Source organism: Ranitomeya imitator, chromosome 7 (genome assembly GCF_032444005.1).
Source record: "Ranitomeya imitator isolate aRanImi1 chromosome 7, aRanImi1.pri, whole genome shotgun sequence".
In the NCBI taxonomy this organism is placed as follows: Eukaryota; Metazoa; Chordata; class Amphibia; order Anura; family Dendrobatidae; genus Ranitomeya; species Ranitomeya imitator.
The window spans coordinates 55708070-55727612 of NC_091288.1; the positions used below are offsets into that span (position 1 = coordinate 55708070).

The 19543-nt window shown below is 46.3% G+C and overlaps 1 protein-coding gene across 2 annotated transcripts in view; it reads right to left on the reverse strand.

Annotated features, from left to right (window-relative positions):
- Positions 1-19543, reverse strand: part of NCKAP1 (NCK associated protein 1) — a 156759-nt gene that overhangs the window by 16646 nt on the left and 120570 nt on the right. For both annotated transcript variants that reach the window (XM_069733250.1, XM_069733249.1), the window contains 3 exons: positions 5422-5552; positions 5003-5100; positions 3200-3293 (listed from right to left, as the gene is read on the reverse strand). In XM_069733250.1, the coding sequence (XP_069589351.1) occupies positions 3200-3293; positions 5003-5100; positions 5422-5552 (323 nt within the window). The remainder of the gene's footprint in view (positions 1-3199; positions 3294-5002; positions 5101-5421; positions 5553-19543) is intronic.

Genomic DNA, 19543 nt, shown 5'->3' on the forward strand with positions numbered 1-19543 from the left:
TTGGTCCACTGTGTTTCATCAAGGGCAGGGTCAATGCAGCTAGCTATCAGGAGATTTTGGAGCACTTCATGCTTCCATCGGCTGAAATGCTTTATGGAGATGAAGATTTCATTTTTCAGCACGACCTGGCACCTGCTCACAGTGCCAAAACCACTGGTAAATGGTTTACTGACCATGGTATTACTGTGCTCAATTGGCCTGCCAACTCTCCTGACCTGAACCCCATAGAGAATCTGTGGGATATTGTGAAGAGAAAGTTGAGAGACGCAAGACCCAACACTCTGGATGAGCTTAAGGCCGCTATTGAAGCATCCTGGGCCTCCATAACATCTCAGCAGTGTCACAGGCTGATTGCCTCCATGCCACGCCGCATTGAAGCAGTCATTTCTGCCAAAGAATTCCCGACCAAGTATTGAGTGCATAACTGAACATTATTATTTGATGGTTTTTTTGTTTGTTATTAAAAAACACTTTTATTTGATTGGATGGGTGAAATATGCTAATTTATTGAGACAGGTTTTTTGGGTTATCAGGAGTTGTATGCCAAAATCATCAGTATTAAAACAATAAAAGACCTGACAAATTTCAGTTGGTGGATAATGAATCTATAATATATGAAAGTTTAATTGTAATCATTACATTATGGTAAATAATGAAATTTAACACTATATGCTAATTTTTTGAGAAGGACCTGTAGGTTCTGTTACTTAAAAAAAAAAATAAAAATAGGGCCCAATTTATTTGCATTTTTTTTGTCTTGTGACATTATTCAACTTTTTTTGTGCAAAATTCTTCAAAGCACTTCATGAATTTTGTGCCAAGTATATGGCTCTTTCGTCTTGTGTAACTTTTTTCCGATTTTTTAGATCAAAAAGTTGAAAGCGTTGCTAAAATATAGCAAAAATTTGCACAAATACATTTAAAAAAAAAATTAAATTTTGGAGCACATTAAATCTCTCCAAGAGTGACTGGAGTATATTTCTGTAAAAATGTTATGTTTCATAAAGTCTAAAAAGTCATAATTGTGAATTAATCCCTGCCCACAAAGACTAAAAAAAATACATAAAAACAAGAAAACACAAAATATTCTTTTGTTTTGGGCCTTCTTTAAAGTTTTAAAGAAGCGCAAATGAAAATGAAGTGAGAAAATAAAAAAAAAATGTGCGCCCCTTCCTAATTTTATAACCAGCCAAGGAAAAGCAGACAGTTGTGAGCTGGTCTTATTATGCTGGAAAAAGTTCAATATTCATGCCAGTTCCCAGCTTATTAATATCAGCCATAGCTGATTATAAAAAATGGGGGGCGTCTAAAAAAAAAAAAATGACTTGTGTGACATGGCGGAAATGCTGGAGTACGTCAGACTGTGCTGACACCATGTCACGCAGAGAGCAGTCCGACGTACTATAGCGATCCCATCGGGTCATGGGGACTGCGCTTTGTGTGACCCAGTGATTGTGAGGCCTGGAAACCTTAAGGGAACCTTTAACGTTACTGGAGTTCCCAGCTGCTGTAACACCTGGAAACTATTAACTCTGGTAACCTTAGTTTAACAGCCTCTTGATGTCCCAGCAGCTGGAAACTCCAGTAACCTTAAAGTATCCCATAAGGTTTCCGAGCCTCACAGCTGCTGGAAGACCTGGTGGCGGTGAACTGAGCTAACTTTTCTGATGTGATCACAGTTCACAGTGACCGGGTTTCGCATAGTATAGCGAGAGCCCCGGCAGTAGCTACTGCTCCAGTGTATGGAGCTTTGTTCTCCGAATGGAGCGCCATACACTGGACAAAGAAGACAGGATTAGTCGTGTGACCTCCATTTGGATTGCGCAAGACCCCTGTGGATTATTTTTTTTTTTTAGATAATAAATGGGTAAAACAGCTCACATCAATCCCAAAATCATTACCCTGTCTGCCATCGCAGGAGCACAATCAGGAAAAGCTGAGGCTAAGCGCCAGAATTGCAGCATCTAATGGATGCACCATTTCTGAGGTGGCTGAGGGGTGGTCTTATTAGGCTGGCCCTTCTCAGTCTATTAGTACGAGCCCGCAGCCGTCTGCTTTGCCTTAGCAGATTATTAAAAATATGGGGGACCCCCCCCCCCCCCCCCAAGTCATTTTTTTAGGGTCCCTCTGTTTTTAATAGCTAGCAAAGGCAAAGACAGCTGTGAGCCGATATTAAAAAGCTGGAAGGTCCATGGATATTGGTCCCTTCCCAGCATAATAAAAACAGCTCACAGCTGGTTATAAAAATGTTTCCATTTATTAAGAGTACTTAAGTTATTAAGTAAAGTAAAATACACATACAAGGCCCTGCTCCATTCCTCCACTTGGAGTTCCACCTCCTAGTTCAAGATTATTATTTTTTTATTTGTTTTATTTTAAGTCATTTTCCTATCCATATTTGTTTGCAGGGCAATTGTGCTGCTCTTACCCCCATTTTGCAGCCCCTAGCCCTTACTACGACCATTTTACCCATTGACTTATATGGCGATCGGATCCAGGGTCAAGCTCTGGTTTCTGAACCAAACTTTTTTCTCAATTTAGGCCGAACCGGAACTTTCATGGGTCCGCTCATCCCCAATTACAATCTAACAATACAAATACCAATTGGAGAAGTACTGGATGCCTTGTCTAAGTCTACATCCTAAAGTAGATAAATGAACTTAGATAGATATATATATATATATATATATATATATATATATATATACATACATATATACATACATATATATATATATATATATATATATATATATATATATATATATATACACACATACTACGTGGCTGTGCTATATACTACGTGGCTGTGCTATATACTACGTGGCTGTGCTATATACTACGTGGCTGTGCTATATACTACGTGGCTGTGCTATATACTACGTGGCTGTGCTATATACTACGTGGCTGTGCTATATACTACGTGGCTGTGCTATATACTACGTGGCTGTGCTATATACTACGTGGCTGTGCTATATACTACGTGGCTGTGCTATATACTACGTGGCTGTGCTATATACTACGTGGCTGTGCTATATAGTTGCGACTGTGGGGTCATATTTTTCTAGACTTTCTGTTAGTAGTTCAACTACATTATAGCTCGTTCTGAGCTTGAAACATTTATGTACAAGGGTACTCTGGAAATTAAATCCGTAAGGACTAGAATATTAATTCTCTGCTTTTCTTTGTGATAACTTACAGGACAGTCTTTTGAAAAGTGCCGCCATTTGTTCTGGTTTGTCGAAACTTGTCCTCATTTGTGTTAACACTTCAACATTTTCCACCACAAGTTTCTGCAAAGTAAAAAGAATAAATTGTTTAACAGACCTGTTCACTAAAAGCAATATGAAAAGACGACTGATCCTTTAGGACATCAGTGTCAACACGGCTTGTCTCTTTTGAAGCACAATATGTGAAATCTGCTTTGCAGACCAACTGGGCATTTCTTCAGAGTCTTTTCTGGGGGCATGCTCTTTCATCTCTTCCTCCCAGATGCTGCCAATCACAGCTTTGCAGCATCCGAGACTAAAAAACTGCGACATCAGCTGTCAGTTTTAACTTGTGCTTTTTTTGTATTTTTTTTTCTCCAGATTTTTAAAAAACATTTTTTTTTAAACTTTAATAGTCGCTCAGGAGACTTGAAGCAGCGATCGTCCAATCGCCTGTGATATACATAGCTTTGTATAGCAAAAATCATGATCTCCCACCCAAGTAAGCCACCACAAGACTGCTTTCACAAGAGATACACAATGGCAGGCACGGTGGTGGGTTGGGTGACAACCCATCGGTGCCCCACCACCACGTGACAGGTGCAGATAGATTTGTGACTAGCATGTTAGATCTCTCTGTCAGAGATGTATTTAACTGGTTAACAGCCGTGGGTGGACTCTGATCCACCCGCGGCTGTTAAAAGCACATAACCACTGATTAAATCAGCTGTCATGTGTGGGGAAAGATGCGGACTCCGAGCCAGAGCACGCATCAAAGTCGAGGACATGACATATGTCGTGAAGGAATTAAAGGGTTAAATAATAAAATAAACCAGGACACTACTGTACCAAATTACCTTAGGGATACTCTCCATCTTTCCTAAACATTGGTGAGATGTTCTGCCTATTCACAGTGAATATTGTAACTCACCAGTCCAAATTCACTGTTGAAGGGCCACGATGATACAAGAGTAAGCATAAACATGGCAGGGATGGAGACTGGAGAGAATGTGGGTCTATCAGCATCAAACCTCATTCAGACATCAGTTTTTCCTCACATACGATAACAGATTATTTTGAGCCGAGTGTCATCAGTTTTTCTAATACATGGAGGAGGAAGGAAAAAAAAACAAAACTTTCTCCACCTTCTTCTATGTGACCGTCTGTGATAGTCATCCAAGTGCAGTTAGATTTTTTCACGGATCCACAGATTTGCATTGACGATTTTGATCCAATGCTCGGATCAAAACTGGACATTGTTTGTGAATTTCTGCAGACCACTCTGTCATAGAAAAGTCACGGACATGTGAATGGTCCCATAGATGAGTCCCATCCATGAAAACCACAGGAAGCACTTGTACGCAAAAATCAGACATCTGAACGAGGCCTAAGTGAAGACTTTTTTTTCCAGCGACCAGATCTGCACACAATAGGTTTATAGAATTACTATTGCATTTAAGGACACATTCAGACAGCCGTATAATTCAGCGCGAGATCAGAACGCAATGCATGGACCGGCCGGCGGATTCCTACCCGAACATTGCAGCTTCTTGTATTTTTATGCAGCTGTCACAATCCGTGCCGGGAGAGCTGCCGGCCAGTCTGCGCACTGCGCTCTGATCTTGCTCCAAATAATACGATCGTTGACTGCACCCTCACAGATAATCATTATGTATATCATTCATGAGCTTCAGAAAATTGAATGGAATCTGTCACCATAACAATCTTCAAATATAAACTCCTCTCCGACACTTATAGCAACTTATACCACTGTGTCACTCTGGGTGCAATACCTTCAGTTCAGCCACCTGGGAAGAAATGTGCCACATTAGACTTTCACTGAGGAACTTCATGCCATATGGTCCCAGCAGCTCGGAGAGAGCCCTCATTTCTGTGAATTGTACAAACAGGGTTATGGTCAGAAAATACAGCTTAAGACCTCACAAGAGTGGAAAAAGTAAGGTAAAGGACAACTGGTGTAATAGATCCTTAGTCCAATGTGGATGGCACTGGACAGGCACTGGCAAACTGTAGGGAAATATAGGAACAGGATAGATTTATCTAATATGATGGTTTCGTTTGGAGAACAGTGGTGCCACAGCTGCCCATATGCTCCCCAAGTGAGACAAGAATGGTCTTCATCCAAGCCCATCCCTCACATTATTCAGGGTGCCATCGGCCCCCCACTGATCGTGCAGCTTCTCTCACTCACCGGATATGTCAGAGTATTCTTCAGCATTGAAGGTCAGCTCATTCTCGGTGGGCAGGTTTACGAAGGCTTTCATTGCTGGAAAATAAGCTATGTGACCATTGCTAACTTGCCTCAATAGTGTTTCCAAATACCTAGAAGGATACAACCAAGGTTACATTTTATATAGAAAGTGAGCTGTTTATTATCATCTAAATCATTTATTGGTAGAAAAACTGGATGACATTTTAAAACCAGGAAGAAGAGATATAAGGAACCAAATGCAAAAAGCTGCTTCTTAAGTGGTTATACAAATAGTTCAATGATCAGCTGTGTACAGGTCACGTAGGCTGCAAGGGCAGAGCGTATGAACCGAGGACATCACACCTGCAGACCCTGTAGTGACCATTCTAAGTGCAGAGCGTATGAACCGAGGACATCACACCCGCAGACACTGCAGTGACCATTCTAAGTGCAGAGCGTATGAACCGAGGACATCACACCCGCAGACACTGCAGTGACCATTCTAAGTGCAGAGCGTATGAACCGAGGACATCACACCTGCAGACACTGCAGTGACCGTTCTAAGGGCAGAGCGTATGAACCGAGGACATCACACCCGCAGACACTGCAGTCACCATTCTAAGGGCAGAGCGTATGAACCGAGGACATCACACCTGCAGACACTGTAGTGACCGTTCTAAGGGCAGAGCGTATGAACCAAGGACATCACACCTGCAGACACTGCAGTGACCACTATAAGTGCAGAGCGTATGAACCGAGGACATCACACCTGCAGACACTGCAGTGACCGTTCTAAGGGCAGAGCGTATGAACCGAGGACATCACACCTGCAGACACTGCAGTGACCGTTCTAAGGGCAGAGCGTATGAACCGAGGACATCACACCTGCAGACACTGCAGTGACCGTTCTAAGGGCAGAGCGTATGAACCAAGGACATCACACCTGCAGACACTGCAGTGACCACTATAAGTGCAGAGCGTATGAACCGAGGACATCACACCTGCAGACACTGTAGTGACCATTCTAAGTGCAGAGCGTATGAACCGAGGACATCACACCCGCAGACACTGCAGTGACCATTCTAAGAGCAGAGCGTATGAACAGAGGACATCACACCTGCAGACACTGTAGTGACCATTCTAAGAGCAGAGCGTATGAACCGAGGACATCACACCTGCAGACACTGCAGTGACCGTTCTAAGAGCAGAGCGTATGAACCGAGGACATCACACTTGCAGACACTGCAGTCACCGTTCTAAGAGCAGAGCGTATGAACCGAGGACATCACACCAGCAGACACTGCAGTGACCGTTCTAAGTGCAGAGCGTATGAACCGAGGACATCACACCTGCAGACACTGTAGTGACCATTCTAAGTGCAGAGCGTATGAACCGAGGACATCACACCCGCAGACACTGCAGTGACCATTCTAAGAGCAGAGCGTATGAACAGAGGACATCACACCTGCAGACACTGTAGTGACCATTCTAAGAGCAGAGCGTATGAACCGAGGACATCACACCTGCAGACACTGCAGTGACCGTTCTAAGAGCAGAGCGTATGAACCGAGGACATCACACTTGCAGACACTGCAGTCACCGTTCTAAGAGCAGAGCGTATGAACCGAGGACATCACACCAGCAGACACTGCAGTGACCGTTCTAAGTGCAGAGCGTATGAACCGAGGACATCACACCTGCAGACACTGCAGTGACCGTTCTAAGGGCAGAGCGTATGAACCGAGGACATCACACCAGCAGACACTGCAGTGACCATTCTAAGTGCAGAGCGTATGAACCGAGGACATCACACCCGCAGACACTGCAGTGACCACTATAAGTGCAGAGCGTATGAACCGAGGACATCACACCTGCAGACACTGCAGTGACCACTATAAGTGCAGAGCGTATGAACCGAGGACATCACACCCGCAGACACTGCAGTCACCATTCTAAGGGCAGAGCGTATGAACCGAGGACATCACACCTGCAGACACTGTAGTGACCGTTCTAAGGGCAGAGCGTATGAACCAAGGACATCACACCTGCAGACACTGCAGTGACCACTATAAGTGCAGAGCGTATGAACCGAGGACATCACACCTGCAGACACTGCAGTGACCGTTCTAAGGGCAGAGCGTATGAACCGAGGACATCACACCTGCAGACACTGCAGTGACCGTTCTAAGGGCAGAGCGTATGAACCAAGGACATCACACCTGCAGACACTGCAGTGACCACTATAAGTGCAGAGCGTATGAACCGAGGACATCACACCTGCAGACACTGTAGTGACCATTCTAAGTGCAGAGCGTATGAACCGAGGACATCACACCCGCAGACACTGCAGTGACCATTCTAAGAGCAGAGCGTATGAACAGAGGACATCACACCTGCAGACACTGTAGTGACCATTCTAAGAGCAGAGCGTATGAACCGAGGACATCACACCTGCAGACACTGCAGTGACCGTTCTAAGAGCAGAGCGTATGAACCGAGGACATCACACTTGCAGACACTGCAGTCACCGTTCTAAGAGCAGAGCGTATGAACCGAGGACATCACACCAGCAGACACTGCAGTGACCGTTCTAAGTGCAGAGCGTATGAACCGAGGACATCACACCCGCAGACACTGCAGTGACCGTTCTAAGTGCAGAGCGTATGAACCGAGGACATCACACCTGCAGACACTGCAGTGACCGTTCTAAGGGCAGAGCGTATGAACCGAGGACATCACACCAGCAGACACTGCAGTGACCATTCTAAGTGCAGAGCGTATGAACCGAGGACATCACACCCGCAGACACTGCAGTGACCACTATAAGTGCAGAGCGTATGAACCGAGGACATCACACCAGCAGACACTGCAGTGACCACTATAAGTGCAGAGCGTATGAACCGAGGACATCACACCAGCAGACACTGCAGTGACCATTCTAAGTGCAGAGCGTATGAACCGAGGACATCACACCTGCAGACACTGCAGTGACCACTATAAGTGCAGAGCGTATGAACCGAGGACATCACACCTGCAGACACTGCAGTGACCACTAAGTGCAGAGCGTATGAACCGAGGACATCACACCCGCAGACACTGCAGTGACCACTATAAGTGCAGAGCGTATGAACCGAGGACATCACACCCGCAGACACTGCAGTCACCATTCTAAGTGCAGAGCGTATGAACCGAGGACATCACACCTGCAGACACTGCAGTGACCGTTCTAAGGGCAGAGCGTATGAACCGAGGACATCACACCAGCAGACACTGCAGTGACCATTCTAAGTGCAGAGCGTATGAACCGAGGACATCACACCCGCAGACACTGCAGTGACCATTCTAAGAGCAGAGCGTATGAACCGAGGACATCACACCAGCAGACACTGCAGTGACCATTCTAAGTGCAGAGCGTATGAACCGAGGACATCACACCTGCAGACACTGCAGTGACCGTTCTAAGGGCAGAGCGTATGAACCGAGGACATCACACCAGCAGACACTGCAGTGACCATTCTAAGTGCAGAGCGTATGAACCGAGGACATCACACCCGCAGACACTGCAGTCACCGTTCTAAGTGCAGAGCGTATGAACCGAGGACATCACACCTGCAGACACTGCAGTGACCATTCGAAGTGCAGAGCGTATGAACCGAGGACATCACACCTGCAGACACTGCAGTCACCGTTCTAAGTGCAGAGCGTATGAACCGAGGACATCACACCTGCAGACACTGCAGTGACCATTCTAAGTGCAGAGCGTATGAACCGAGGACATCACACCTGCAGACACTGCAGTCACCGTTCTAAGTGCAGAGCGTATGAACCGAGGACATCACACCTGCAGACACTGCAGTGACCGTTCTAAGGGCAGAGCGTATGAACCGAGGACATCACACCTGCAGACACTGCAGTGGCCATTCTAAGGGCAGAGCGTATGAACCGAGGACAGCACACCTGCAGACACTGTAGTCACCATTCTAAGTGCAGAGCGTATGAACCGAGGACATCACACCTGCAGACACTGTAGTCACCATTCTAAGTGCAGAGCGTATGAACCGAGGACATCACACCTGCAGACACTGTAGTCACCATTCTAAGTGCAGAGCGTATGAACCGAGGACATCACACCTGCAGACACTGTAGTCACCATTCTAAGTGCAGAGCGTATGAACCGAGGACATCACACCTGCAGACACTGTAGTCACCATTCTAAGTGCAGAGCGTATGAACCGAGGACATCACACCTGCAGACACTGCAGTCACCGTTCTAAGAGCAGAGCGTATGAACCGAGGACATCACACCCGCAGACACTGCAGTCACCGTTCTAAGTGCAGAGCGTATGAACCGAGGACATCACACCTGCAGACACTGTAGTGACCTTTCTAAGGGCAGAGCGTATGAACCGAGGACCTCACACCTGCAGACACTGCAGTGACCATTCTAAGGGCAGAGCGTATGAACCGAGGACATCACACCTGCAGACACTGCAGTGACGTTCTAAGGGCAGAGCGTATGAACCAAGGACATCACACCTGCAGACACTGCAGTCACCATTCTAAGAGCAGAGCGTATGAACCGAGGACATCACACCTGCAGACACTGCAGTCACCGTTCTAAGAGCAGAGCGTATGAACCGAGGACATCACACCTGCAGACACTGCAGTCACCGTTCTAAGGGCAGAGCGTATGAACCGAGGACATCACACCTGCAGACACTGCAGTCACCATTCTAAGTGCAGAGCGTATGAACCGAGGACATCACACCTGCAGACACTGCAGTCACCGTTCTAAGGGCAGAGCGTATGAACCGAGGACATCACACCTGCAGACACTGCAGTGACCATTCTAAGGGCAGAGCGTATGAACCGAGGACATCACACCTGCAGACACTGTAGTGACCATTCTAACGGCAGAGCGTATGAACCGAGGACATCACACCTGCAGACACTGCAGTCACCGTTCTAAGGCTACGTTCACATTAGCGTTATGCATGTTTGCATCTGGTTTGCGTCGGGCGACGCAGCGGCGACGCATGCGTCATGCGCCCCTATATTTAACATGGGGGACACATGCGTCTTTTTGTGATGCGTTGTGCGACGCATGCGGTTTTTTTTCCGCAAGCGTCGGGCCAAGAAAATGCAACAAGTTGCATTTTTCTTGCGTCCAAATTTTGGCATAAAACGACGCATGTGTCGCAAAACGCAGCGTTTTTGCGTGCGTTTTGTTGCGTTTTTGCTTGCGTTGTGTCGCTGACGCAGCGGCGCACAACGCAAATGTGAACGTAGCCTAAGTGCAGAGCGTATGAACCGAGGACATCACACCTGCAGACACTGCAGTCACCATTCTAAGAGCAGAGCGTATGAACCGAGGACATCACACCTGCAGACACTGTAGTGACCGTTCTAAGGGCAGAGCGTATGAACAGAGGACATCACACCTGCAGACACTGCAGTCACCATTCTAAGAGCAGAGCGTATGAACCGAGGACATCACACCTGCAGACACTGCAGTGACCATTTTAAGAGCAGAGCGTATGAACCAAGGACATCACACCTGCAGACACTGCAGTTACCATTCTAAGTGCAGAGCGTATGAACCGAGGACATCACACCTGCAGACACTGCAGTTACCGTTCTAAGAGCAGAGCGTATGAACCGAGGACATCACACCTGCAGACACTGCAGTCACCGTTCTAAGAGCAGAGCGTATGAACCTAGGACATCACACCTGCAGACACTGCAGTCACCGTTCTAAGAGCAGAGCGTATGAACCGAGGACATCACACCTGCAGACACTGCAGTCACCGTTCTAAGAGCAGAGCGTATGAACCGAGGACATCACACCTGCAGACACTGCAGTCACCGTTCTAAGAGCAGAGCGTATGAACCGAGGACATCACACCCGCAGACACTGCAGTGACCATTCTAAGAGCAGAGCGTATGAACCGAGGACATCACACCTGCAGACACTGCAGTCACCATTCTAAGAGCAGAGCGTATGAACCGAGGACATCACACCTGCAGACACTGCAGTTACCATTCTAAGTGCAGAGCGTATGAACCGAGGACATCACACCTGCAGACACTGCAGTTACCGTTCTAAGAGCAGAGCGTATGAACCGAGGACATCACACCTGCAGACACTGCAGTCACCGTTCTAAGAGCAGAGCGTATGAACCGAGGACATCACACCTGCAGACACTGCAGTTACCGTTCTAAGAGCAGAGCGTATGAACCGAGGACATCACACCTGCAGACACTGCAGTCACCGTTCTAAGTGCAGAGCGTATGAACCGAGGACATCACACCTGCAGACACTGCAGTTACCGTTCTAAGAGCAGAGCGTATGAACCGAGGACATCACACCTGCAGACACTGCAGTCACCGTTCTAAGAGCAGAGCGTATGAACCGAGGACATCACACCTGCAGACACTGCAGTCACCGTTCTAAGAGCAGAGCGTATGAACCGAGGACATCACACCTGCAGACACTGCAGTCACCGTTCTAAGAGCAGAGCGTATGAACCGAGGACATCACACCTGCAGACACTGCAGTCACCGTTCTAAGAGCAGAGCGTATGAACCGAGGACATCACACCTGCAGACACTGCAGTCACCGTTCTAAGAGCAGAGCGTATGAACCGAGGACATCACACCTGCAGACACTGCAGTCACCGTTCTAAGAGCAGAGCGTATGAACCGAGGACATCACACCTGCAGACACTGCAGTGACCATTCTAAGTGCAGAGCGTATGAACCGAGGACATCACACCTGCAGACACTGCAGTCACCGTTCTAAGAGCAGAGCGTATGAACCGAGGACATCACACCTGCAGACACTGCAGTCACCGTTCTAAGAGCAGAGCGTATGAACCGAGGACATCACACCTGCAGACACTGCAGTGACCACTATAAGTGCAGAGCGTATGAACCGAGGACATCACACCTGCAGACACGGCAGTGACCATTCTAAGAGCAGAGCGTATGAACCGAGGACATCACACCTGCAGACACTGCAGTCACCGTTCTCAAGTAACAAGGCTCAGGTACTATTGAAGCTAACAGGATCTGACCTGCAGCAGTTTTGAACAGCCAAAAACAAATGACAGAGAAGGTCTATGGCTGTAGTGGCATACAATTACTCCTGTATGGCTGAACACCAATGACTGCGGAACCCCGGGCATGAACAGTATATGAGCTCCTGATATCTGCCCCTGGTCTCGCCAGATTGAAACCAATTGTAATATCACACTAGTGTATCAAAGCTTCCCCCCTTCTCTCCTAATGTCTCAGCAGCGAACCCAAATTATTCCCCATTTTGAGGTCACAGTAAAAAAAAAAAAAAAAAAAAAAAAAATCAGAAACCACAGACCCCTGGACAACCACAGTATCTTGGCTCCTCGAATTCTGGCTAATTTGATGACTGCAAGGTGCTGGTCATAAACCTCTTCATTCATGGCTCTCACCGGTGAAGAACTCCACCAATAACAGAGTCATGAATAGGAAGGAGAGTATCTCTAACCTTATAGATCATAGGAACCACCATTACCTTTTTCAGACATCAGTAGGCCCTTTGCGCTACAAATTGAACATATCCTACATTCACCCCCAAACCTAAAGTTTATGATGAGGGAAAGGTTTTTCCGTTGTATGCACAGACCCATTTTTTTTTTTTTTTAATCAGATACATTTTTATTAAGCAATCAAAATAATACAAATAGTATTCATTACAGTTTGTATACAACTCCAGTAATATTTTTCTTATAACAACTTAACCCCAACCTCCCCCCCTCCCTTCCACCCATAAAGACCCATCAAGAGCCAACTGATTTCCAACATCCCATACATAGAGAGCAAGAATCCTAAAACCCACCCAATATACCCTAGAGCTCACAAGGTCGGGCCCAACCCCTTAACTCAAGTCAATCCATCGTTGCCACAGCTTGAAAAAAAAGGTCCCGCTTCTGTCTTTTGGTGTATATACTCCTCTCCAATGAGAGAATGTGGTCCACCTGCACCAAAAAAAATCTCTCCTCGTCGGAGGCTCTTCCCTAATCCAAAATTTAGCGATCAATTTCCTTGTAATAAACAACAACCTAGCAATGACAATTTTAAGTGTATTGTCAATTACAATCTCCTCCACATACCCCAATATACAAACCAGGGGATGCCTGGGAACAGTGCAATTATATACCAATTCAACTCTATTTAATACCACTATCCAAAAGGAGGATAATCTAGTGCATATCCACATCATATGAAGAATACCTCCCTCAGATTGTGAGCACCTAGGACATTGCGAGTCAGGCCTCATTCCAGCTTTGAATAATAAATCGGGCGTTCTATAGGCCGTATGAATTACGAATAATTGTGACAACCTCCCCGGTTCACCCAGAGAAAGCCTAGGCACGTACTCTAAAATTGATTCCCATTTATCTTGATCAATTTCTCCCAATTCTGCCTCCCATTTACCTCTAGCCTTAATAGGGTGCTTATCAAGAAAAGAAAAAAGGAGATACTCATATCCCCGAAATCGCACCCTTCAAACCACTGTTTTGAAGGATAAAGTCCAGCATAAGATCCACTTGCAACACTATGGGACTCCTTTTACTTTGTGCCAAATATGCGTGAGAGATGCAGCTATATTGATATAATTCAGACCGTGGTAACTGAAATTCTTCCTGAAGTGCCTCAAAAGTCTTAAGTTTACCCTGAGACTGCAGCTGCCCAATCCTACTAATGCCAGCCCCGGTCCAAGATCGGAACCCCTTCAATTGCCCAAATTCTGGTTGATACAAATTACCATACCCCAAATCGGTGAATATCTAGTAAGATTCCCCACACCCCTAATATTCTTAACAGTTACCCATACCTTATGGATTAATCTGATGGTACAATATTGAAAACCCAATTTCTCAAAGTGACCCCCTTCCAAACCCTCACTCAGTACCCTCACGTTAAATAAAGAACTCAAGCAATTAGGTATATGCTTCCTCCCCGAATCTTCCCCCCATTCCCTAAAATGTTGGCACTGTGCCGCTAGCAAGTATAACCAGTTTAAACCTAGGACACTTACCCCCACAAATAAAATCACCAAACAAAGACCTAATCTTGCGAAATCTACACTGCGGAATCCAGTTGGGAGAATTATGTATCACATAAAGAAGCTGTGGCATTACAATCATCTTTATAAGTTTCACCCTACCCACTACCGACAAATGTAGTTTTTTCCCATGCCAAAATTTTGGTGCGAATCTTCTGTAGAAGCGGACTTAAATTCAGTTCCTCAAAACTAGTTAAAGGGAGAGCAATCTGATATTTGAATTTATGAACAACCTTTAACCTGGAAAGTGGATTCCCCCCATCACCACCTACATTATCCCCATCAATCAACATCATACAAGATTTGTCCCAATTGATCCTGAGACCTGAATACCTCCCAAATTCCTCATTACTAGCCACCGCATTGTGAAGGGTCCCCTCCGAGTCCTCCAGGAACAACAAAATGTCATCGGCATACAGGGCCACTTTATCCTCTTTTAAACCATATATAAAACCTCTCACCTCTTGAGTACCTCTTATTTTGGCTGCCAGCGGCTCCACAGCAAGAGCGAAAAGCAACGGGGACAGCGAACACCCCTGCCTAGTACCTCTAAACAGGGAGAAACTCTTCGACAAATTATTGTTAACTCTAATTTTTGCCGTTGGATCAGAGTACAGCAACCTTACCCAAGAAATAAACTTGGGACCAAAACCCAACCGTTCCAGCACCGACCACAAGTAATTCCATTCTACACAGTCAAAGGCCTTATGGGCATCTTAAGACACCACAGCCCTCTTACCAGCATTATCAGAAGGAATTTGCATATTTAAATATAACCTTCTCAAATTGAGTGACGTTGATTTGTTGGGCATGAAGCCTGACTGGTCTGAATGAATCAGTTTATCAATCACTTGGGTCAGCCTGTTTGCCACAGCTTTAGCCAAAATCTTAATATCAGCCATTAAAAGTGAAATAGGTCTGTAAGACTCCGGCAACAGTGCGTCTTTATCAGCTTTAGGGATAACCACCACAATAGCTTCACTCATAGATGGAGGTAACACCCCCCTCTCCCAACGATTTATTGAATACCCCTTCCAATCTAGGCACTAATTCATCTTGAAGAATTTTATAGACCTCAGTCGGAATGCCGTCAGACCCCGGAGCTCTACCCCCCGCCATACCTGACAGAGTCGCCCTTAACTCTTCTTCCCCAAGCGGTTTGTCCATCCACTCATAATCTTCCGTACTTAGCCTTGGCAAATCAACCCCATTCAAGTAGCTAGTCATTTCCTCTTTTCCCTTTGCCACCCTAGAGGAATATAACTCACTGTAGAATTTTCGAAAAACTTCTAATATTTGCCCTCTCTGGGTAACCACTTTCCCTTCCTCAGTTTTTATAGAGTAAAAATGGGAAGAATCCCGCTGCGCAGACGCCGCCACTGATAGTAAATGTCCCGCCTTTTCCCCTTCCATATAAAATGTTTCTTTTTGGAATTCTCTCATCCTATCAGCCTTACACAAATATAGCTGGTTAACCTCTGTCTGAGCCACCCTCATACGTTTTTGCGTGTCCCTTGTACATTGGATACCCAGTGCTTCCTCCGCTGCCTTCAATTCCTCCAACACCGCCATATCCTGGATTTTAGACCTAGTCTTATGTCTAGAGATATCTCGAAATAAGATACCTCTCAGGAACGCCTTCATAGTGTCCCATATAACATGACACTCAGCGCTACCCTCGTTAATCCTAAAAAACTCCACCAATTCAGCCCCCACCTTCTCCATATCGAAAATCTTTAGCCAAGAAAGATACAATTTCCATCCCAATCCCCTAGATAGTAACATAGTAACATAGTAACATAGTTAGTAAGGCCGAAAAAAGACATTTGTCCATCCAGTTCAGCCTATATTCCATCATAATAAATACCCAGATCTACGTCCTTCTACAGAACCTAATAATTGATAGTAATAAAATAGTTAATCAATATAATTTTTACCATGTCTGTTAGGCATCGATTTCCCACCACTGCACAGGGGGAATCTCAAACCATGTCCAGTGCGGTCTCCCATTCTCCTCCAGCCACAGTGGAGCCTGCTCAGCAGAGATGTCAATCCCAGCATCCAGCTCAAGCAGACACTGTGCTAGATCTGTCCTGTTCTACTAACTTAACCCCTTAGCGACCGCCGATACGCCTTTTAACGGCGGCCGCTAAGGGTACTTAAACCACAGCGCCGTTAATTAACGGCGCTGTGGAAAAAGTAAATAGCGCCCCCCAGAGTCGGATTTTCTCCGGGGTCTCGGCTGCCGAGGGTAGCCGAGACCCCAGAGAACATGATTCGGGTTTTTTTTTAACCCACCCCGCATTTGCGATCGCCGGTAATTAACCGTTTACCGGCGATCACAAAAAAAAAAAAACGCGATCTCTTTTTAATTTCTCTATCCTCCGATGTGATCGCACATCGGAGGATAGAGAAAAGGGGTCCCAGGTAGCCCCCCAATACTTACCTATCTCCCCCGATGCTCCTCGTGGCTCCCGGTGGGCGCCGCCATCTTGAAAACGGCGGGCGCATGCGCAGTGCGCCCGCCGGCCGGCCCCGCAAGAATCTTTGGGGTCTCGGCTGCCGGGGGTAGCCGAGACCCCAAAGAGCATGATCGGGGGTCGGTTTTAGCGACCCCTGTTTTGCGATCGCCGGTAATTAACTGTTTACCGGCGACCGCAAAAAAAAAAAAAGCAAAGTGTAATTCTCTGTCCTCTGATGTGATCGCACATCAGAGGACAGAGAAATAGGGGGATTCGGGGACCCTACAATACTCACCTGTGTCCCTGGATCCTCCTGCTGCTCCTCCTGGCCGCCGGCATCTTCTGGGCAAAAGAAAATGGCGAGCGCATGTGCAGTGCGCCCGCCATCTGTCTCCATCTGCCGGCCGGCAGGAGAACAGCTGTTGGGGCTAAAATTAGGGTTAGGGGTAGGGTTAGGGGTAGGGTTAGGGCTAGGGGTAGGGTTAGGGGTAGGGTTAGGGCTAGGGTTAGGGTTAGAGTTAGGGCTAGGGTTAGAGTTAGGGGTAGGGTTAGGGGTAGGGCTAGGGTTAGGGCTAAATTTAGGGTTAGGGTTGGGGCTAAATTTAGAGTTGGGGTTGGCGCTAAATTTAGGGTTAGGCTTCTTTCACACTTACGTCGGTACGGGGCCGTCGCAATGCATCGGCCCGACATACCGACGCACGTTGTGAAAATTGTGCACAACGTGGGCAGCGGATGTAGTTTTTCAACGCATCCGCTGCCCAATCTATGTCCTGGGGAGGAGGGGGCGGAGTTACGGCCACGCATGCGCGGTCAGAAATGGCGGATGCGACGTACAAAAAAACATTACATTGAACTTTTTTTGTGCTGACGGTCCGCCAAAACACTGATCCAGTGCACTACGGACGCGACGTGTGGCCATCCGTCACGATCCGTCGGCAATACAAGTCTATGGGCAAAAAACGCATCCTGCGGGCACATTTGCAGGATCCGTTTCTTGTCCAAAATGACGGATTGCGACGGATGCCAAACGACGCAAGTGTGAAAGTAGTCTTAGGGCTAGGGTTAGGGTTGGGGCTAAAGTTAGGGCTAGGGTTGGGGCTAAAGTTAGGGTTAGAGTTGGGATTAGGGTTAGGGTATGGATTAGGGTTGGCATTAGGGTTACGCTTGGGATTAGGGTTAGGTTTGGGATTAGGGTTAAATTTAGGGTTGTGATTAGGGGTATATTGGGATTAGGGTTAGGTTTGAGGTTAGGGTTGAGATTAGGATTAGGGGTGTGTTGGATTTAGGGTTTTGATTAGGGTTATGGTTAGGGTTGACATTAGGGTTGTTTTGGGGTGAGGGTTGGGATTATCGTTAGGGTTAGTGATTAGGATTATGGATCGGGTTGGGATTAGGGTTAGGGGTGTGTTGGAGTTGGGTTGGAGCTAGAATTGGGGGGTTTCCACTGTTTAGGTACATCAGGGGGTCTCCAAACACGACAGCCAATTTTGCGCTCAAAAAGTCAAATGGTGCTCCCTCCCTTCTGAGCTCTGCCGTGCGCCCAAACAGTGGGTTACCCCCACATATTTGGCATCAGCATACTCGGGATAAATTGGACAACAACTTCTGGGGTCCAATTTCTCTTGTTACCCTTGTGAAAATAAAAACTTGGGGGCTACAAAATCCTTTTTGTGGAAAAATATATATTTTTTTTATGACTCTGCATTATAAACTTCTGTGAAGCACTTGGGCATTCAAAGTTCTCACCACACATCTATATAAGTTCCTTGGGGGGTCTAGTTTCCAAAACAGGGTCACTTGTGGGGGGTTACTACTGTTTAGGTACATCAGGGGCTCTGCAAACGCAACATAACACCCACAGACCATTCTATCTACCGTAAGTCTGCATTCCAAAACGGCGCTCCTTCCCTTCCGAGCTCTGCCGTGCGCCCCAACAGTGGTTTACCCCCACATATGGGGCATCAGCATACTCAGGATAAATTGGACAACAACTTTAGTGGTCCAGTTTCTCCTGTTACCCTTGTGAAAATAAAAACTTGGGGGCTTTAAAATCTTTTTTGTGGAAAAAAATAATATTTTTTATTTTCACGACTCTGCATTATAAACTTCTGTGAAGCACTTGGGCATTCAAAGTTCTCACCACACATCTAGATAAGTTCCATGGGGGGTCTAGTTTCCAAAATGGGGTCACTTGTGGGGGATTTCTACTGTTTAGGCACATCAGGGGCTCTCCAAACGCGACATGGCGTCCAATCTCAATTCCAGCCAATTCTACATTGAAAAAGTAAAACGGCACTCCTTCTCTTCCAAGCTCTGCGGTGCACCCAAACAGTGGTTTACCCCAACATATTGCGTATCAGCGTACTCAGGAGAAATTGCACAACAACTTTTGTGGTCTAATTTCTCCTGTTACCCTTGTGAAAATAAAAATTTGTGGGCAAAAAGATCATTTTTGTAGAAAAAATGCGATTTTTTTTTTCACGGCTCTACATTATAAACTTCTGTGAAGCACATGGGGGTTCAAAGTGCTCACCACACATCTAATTAAGTTCCT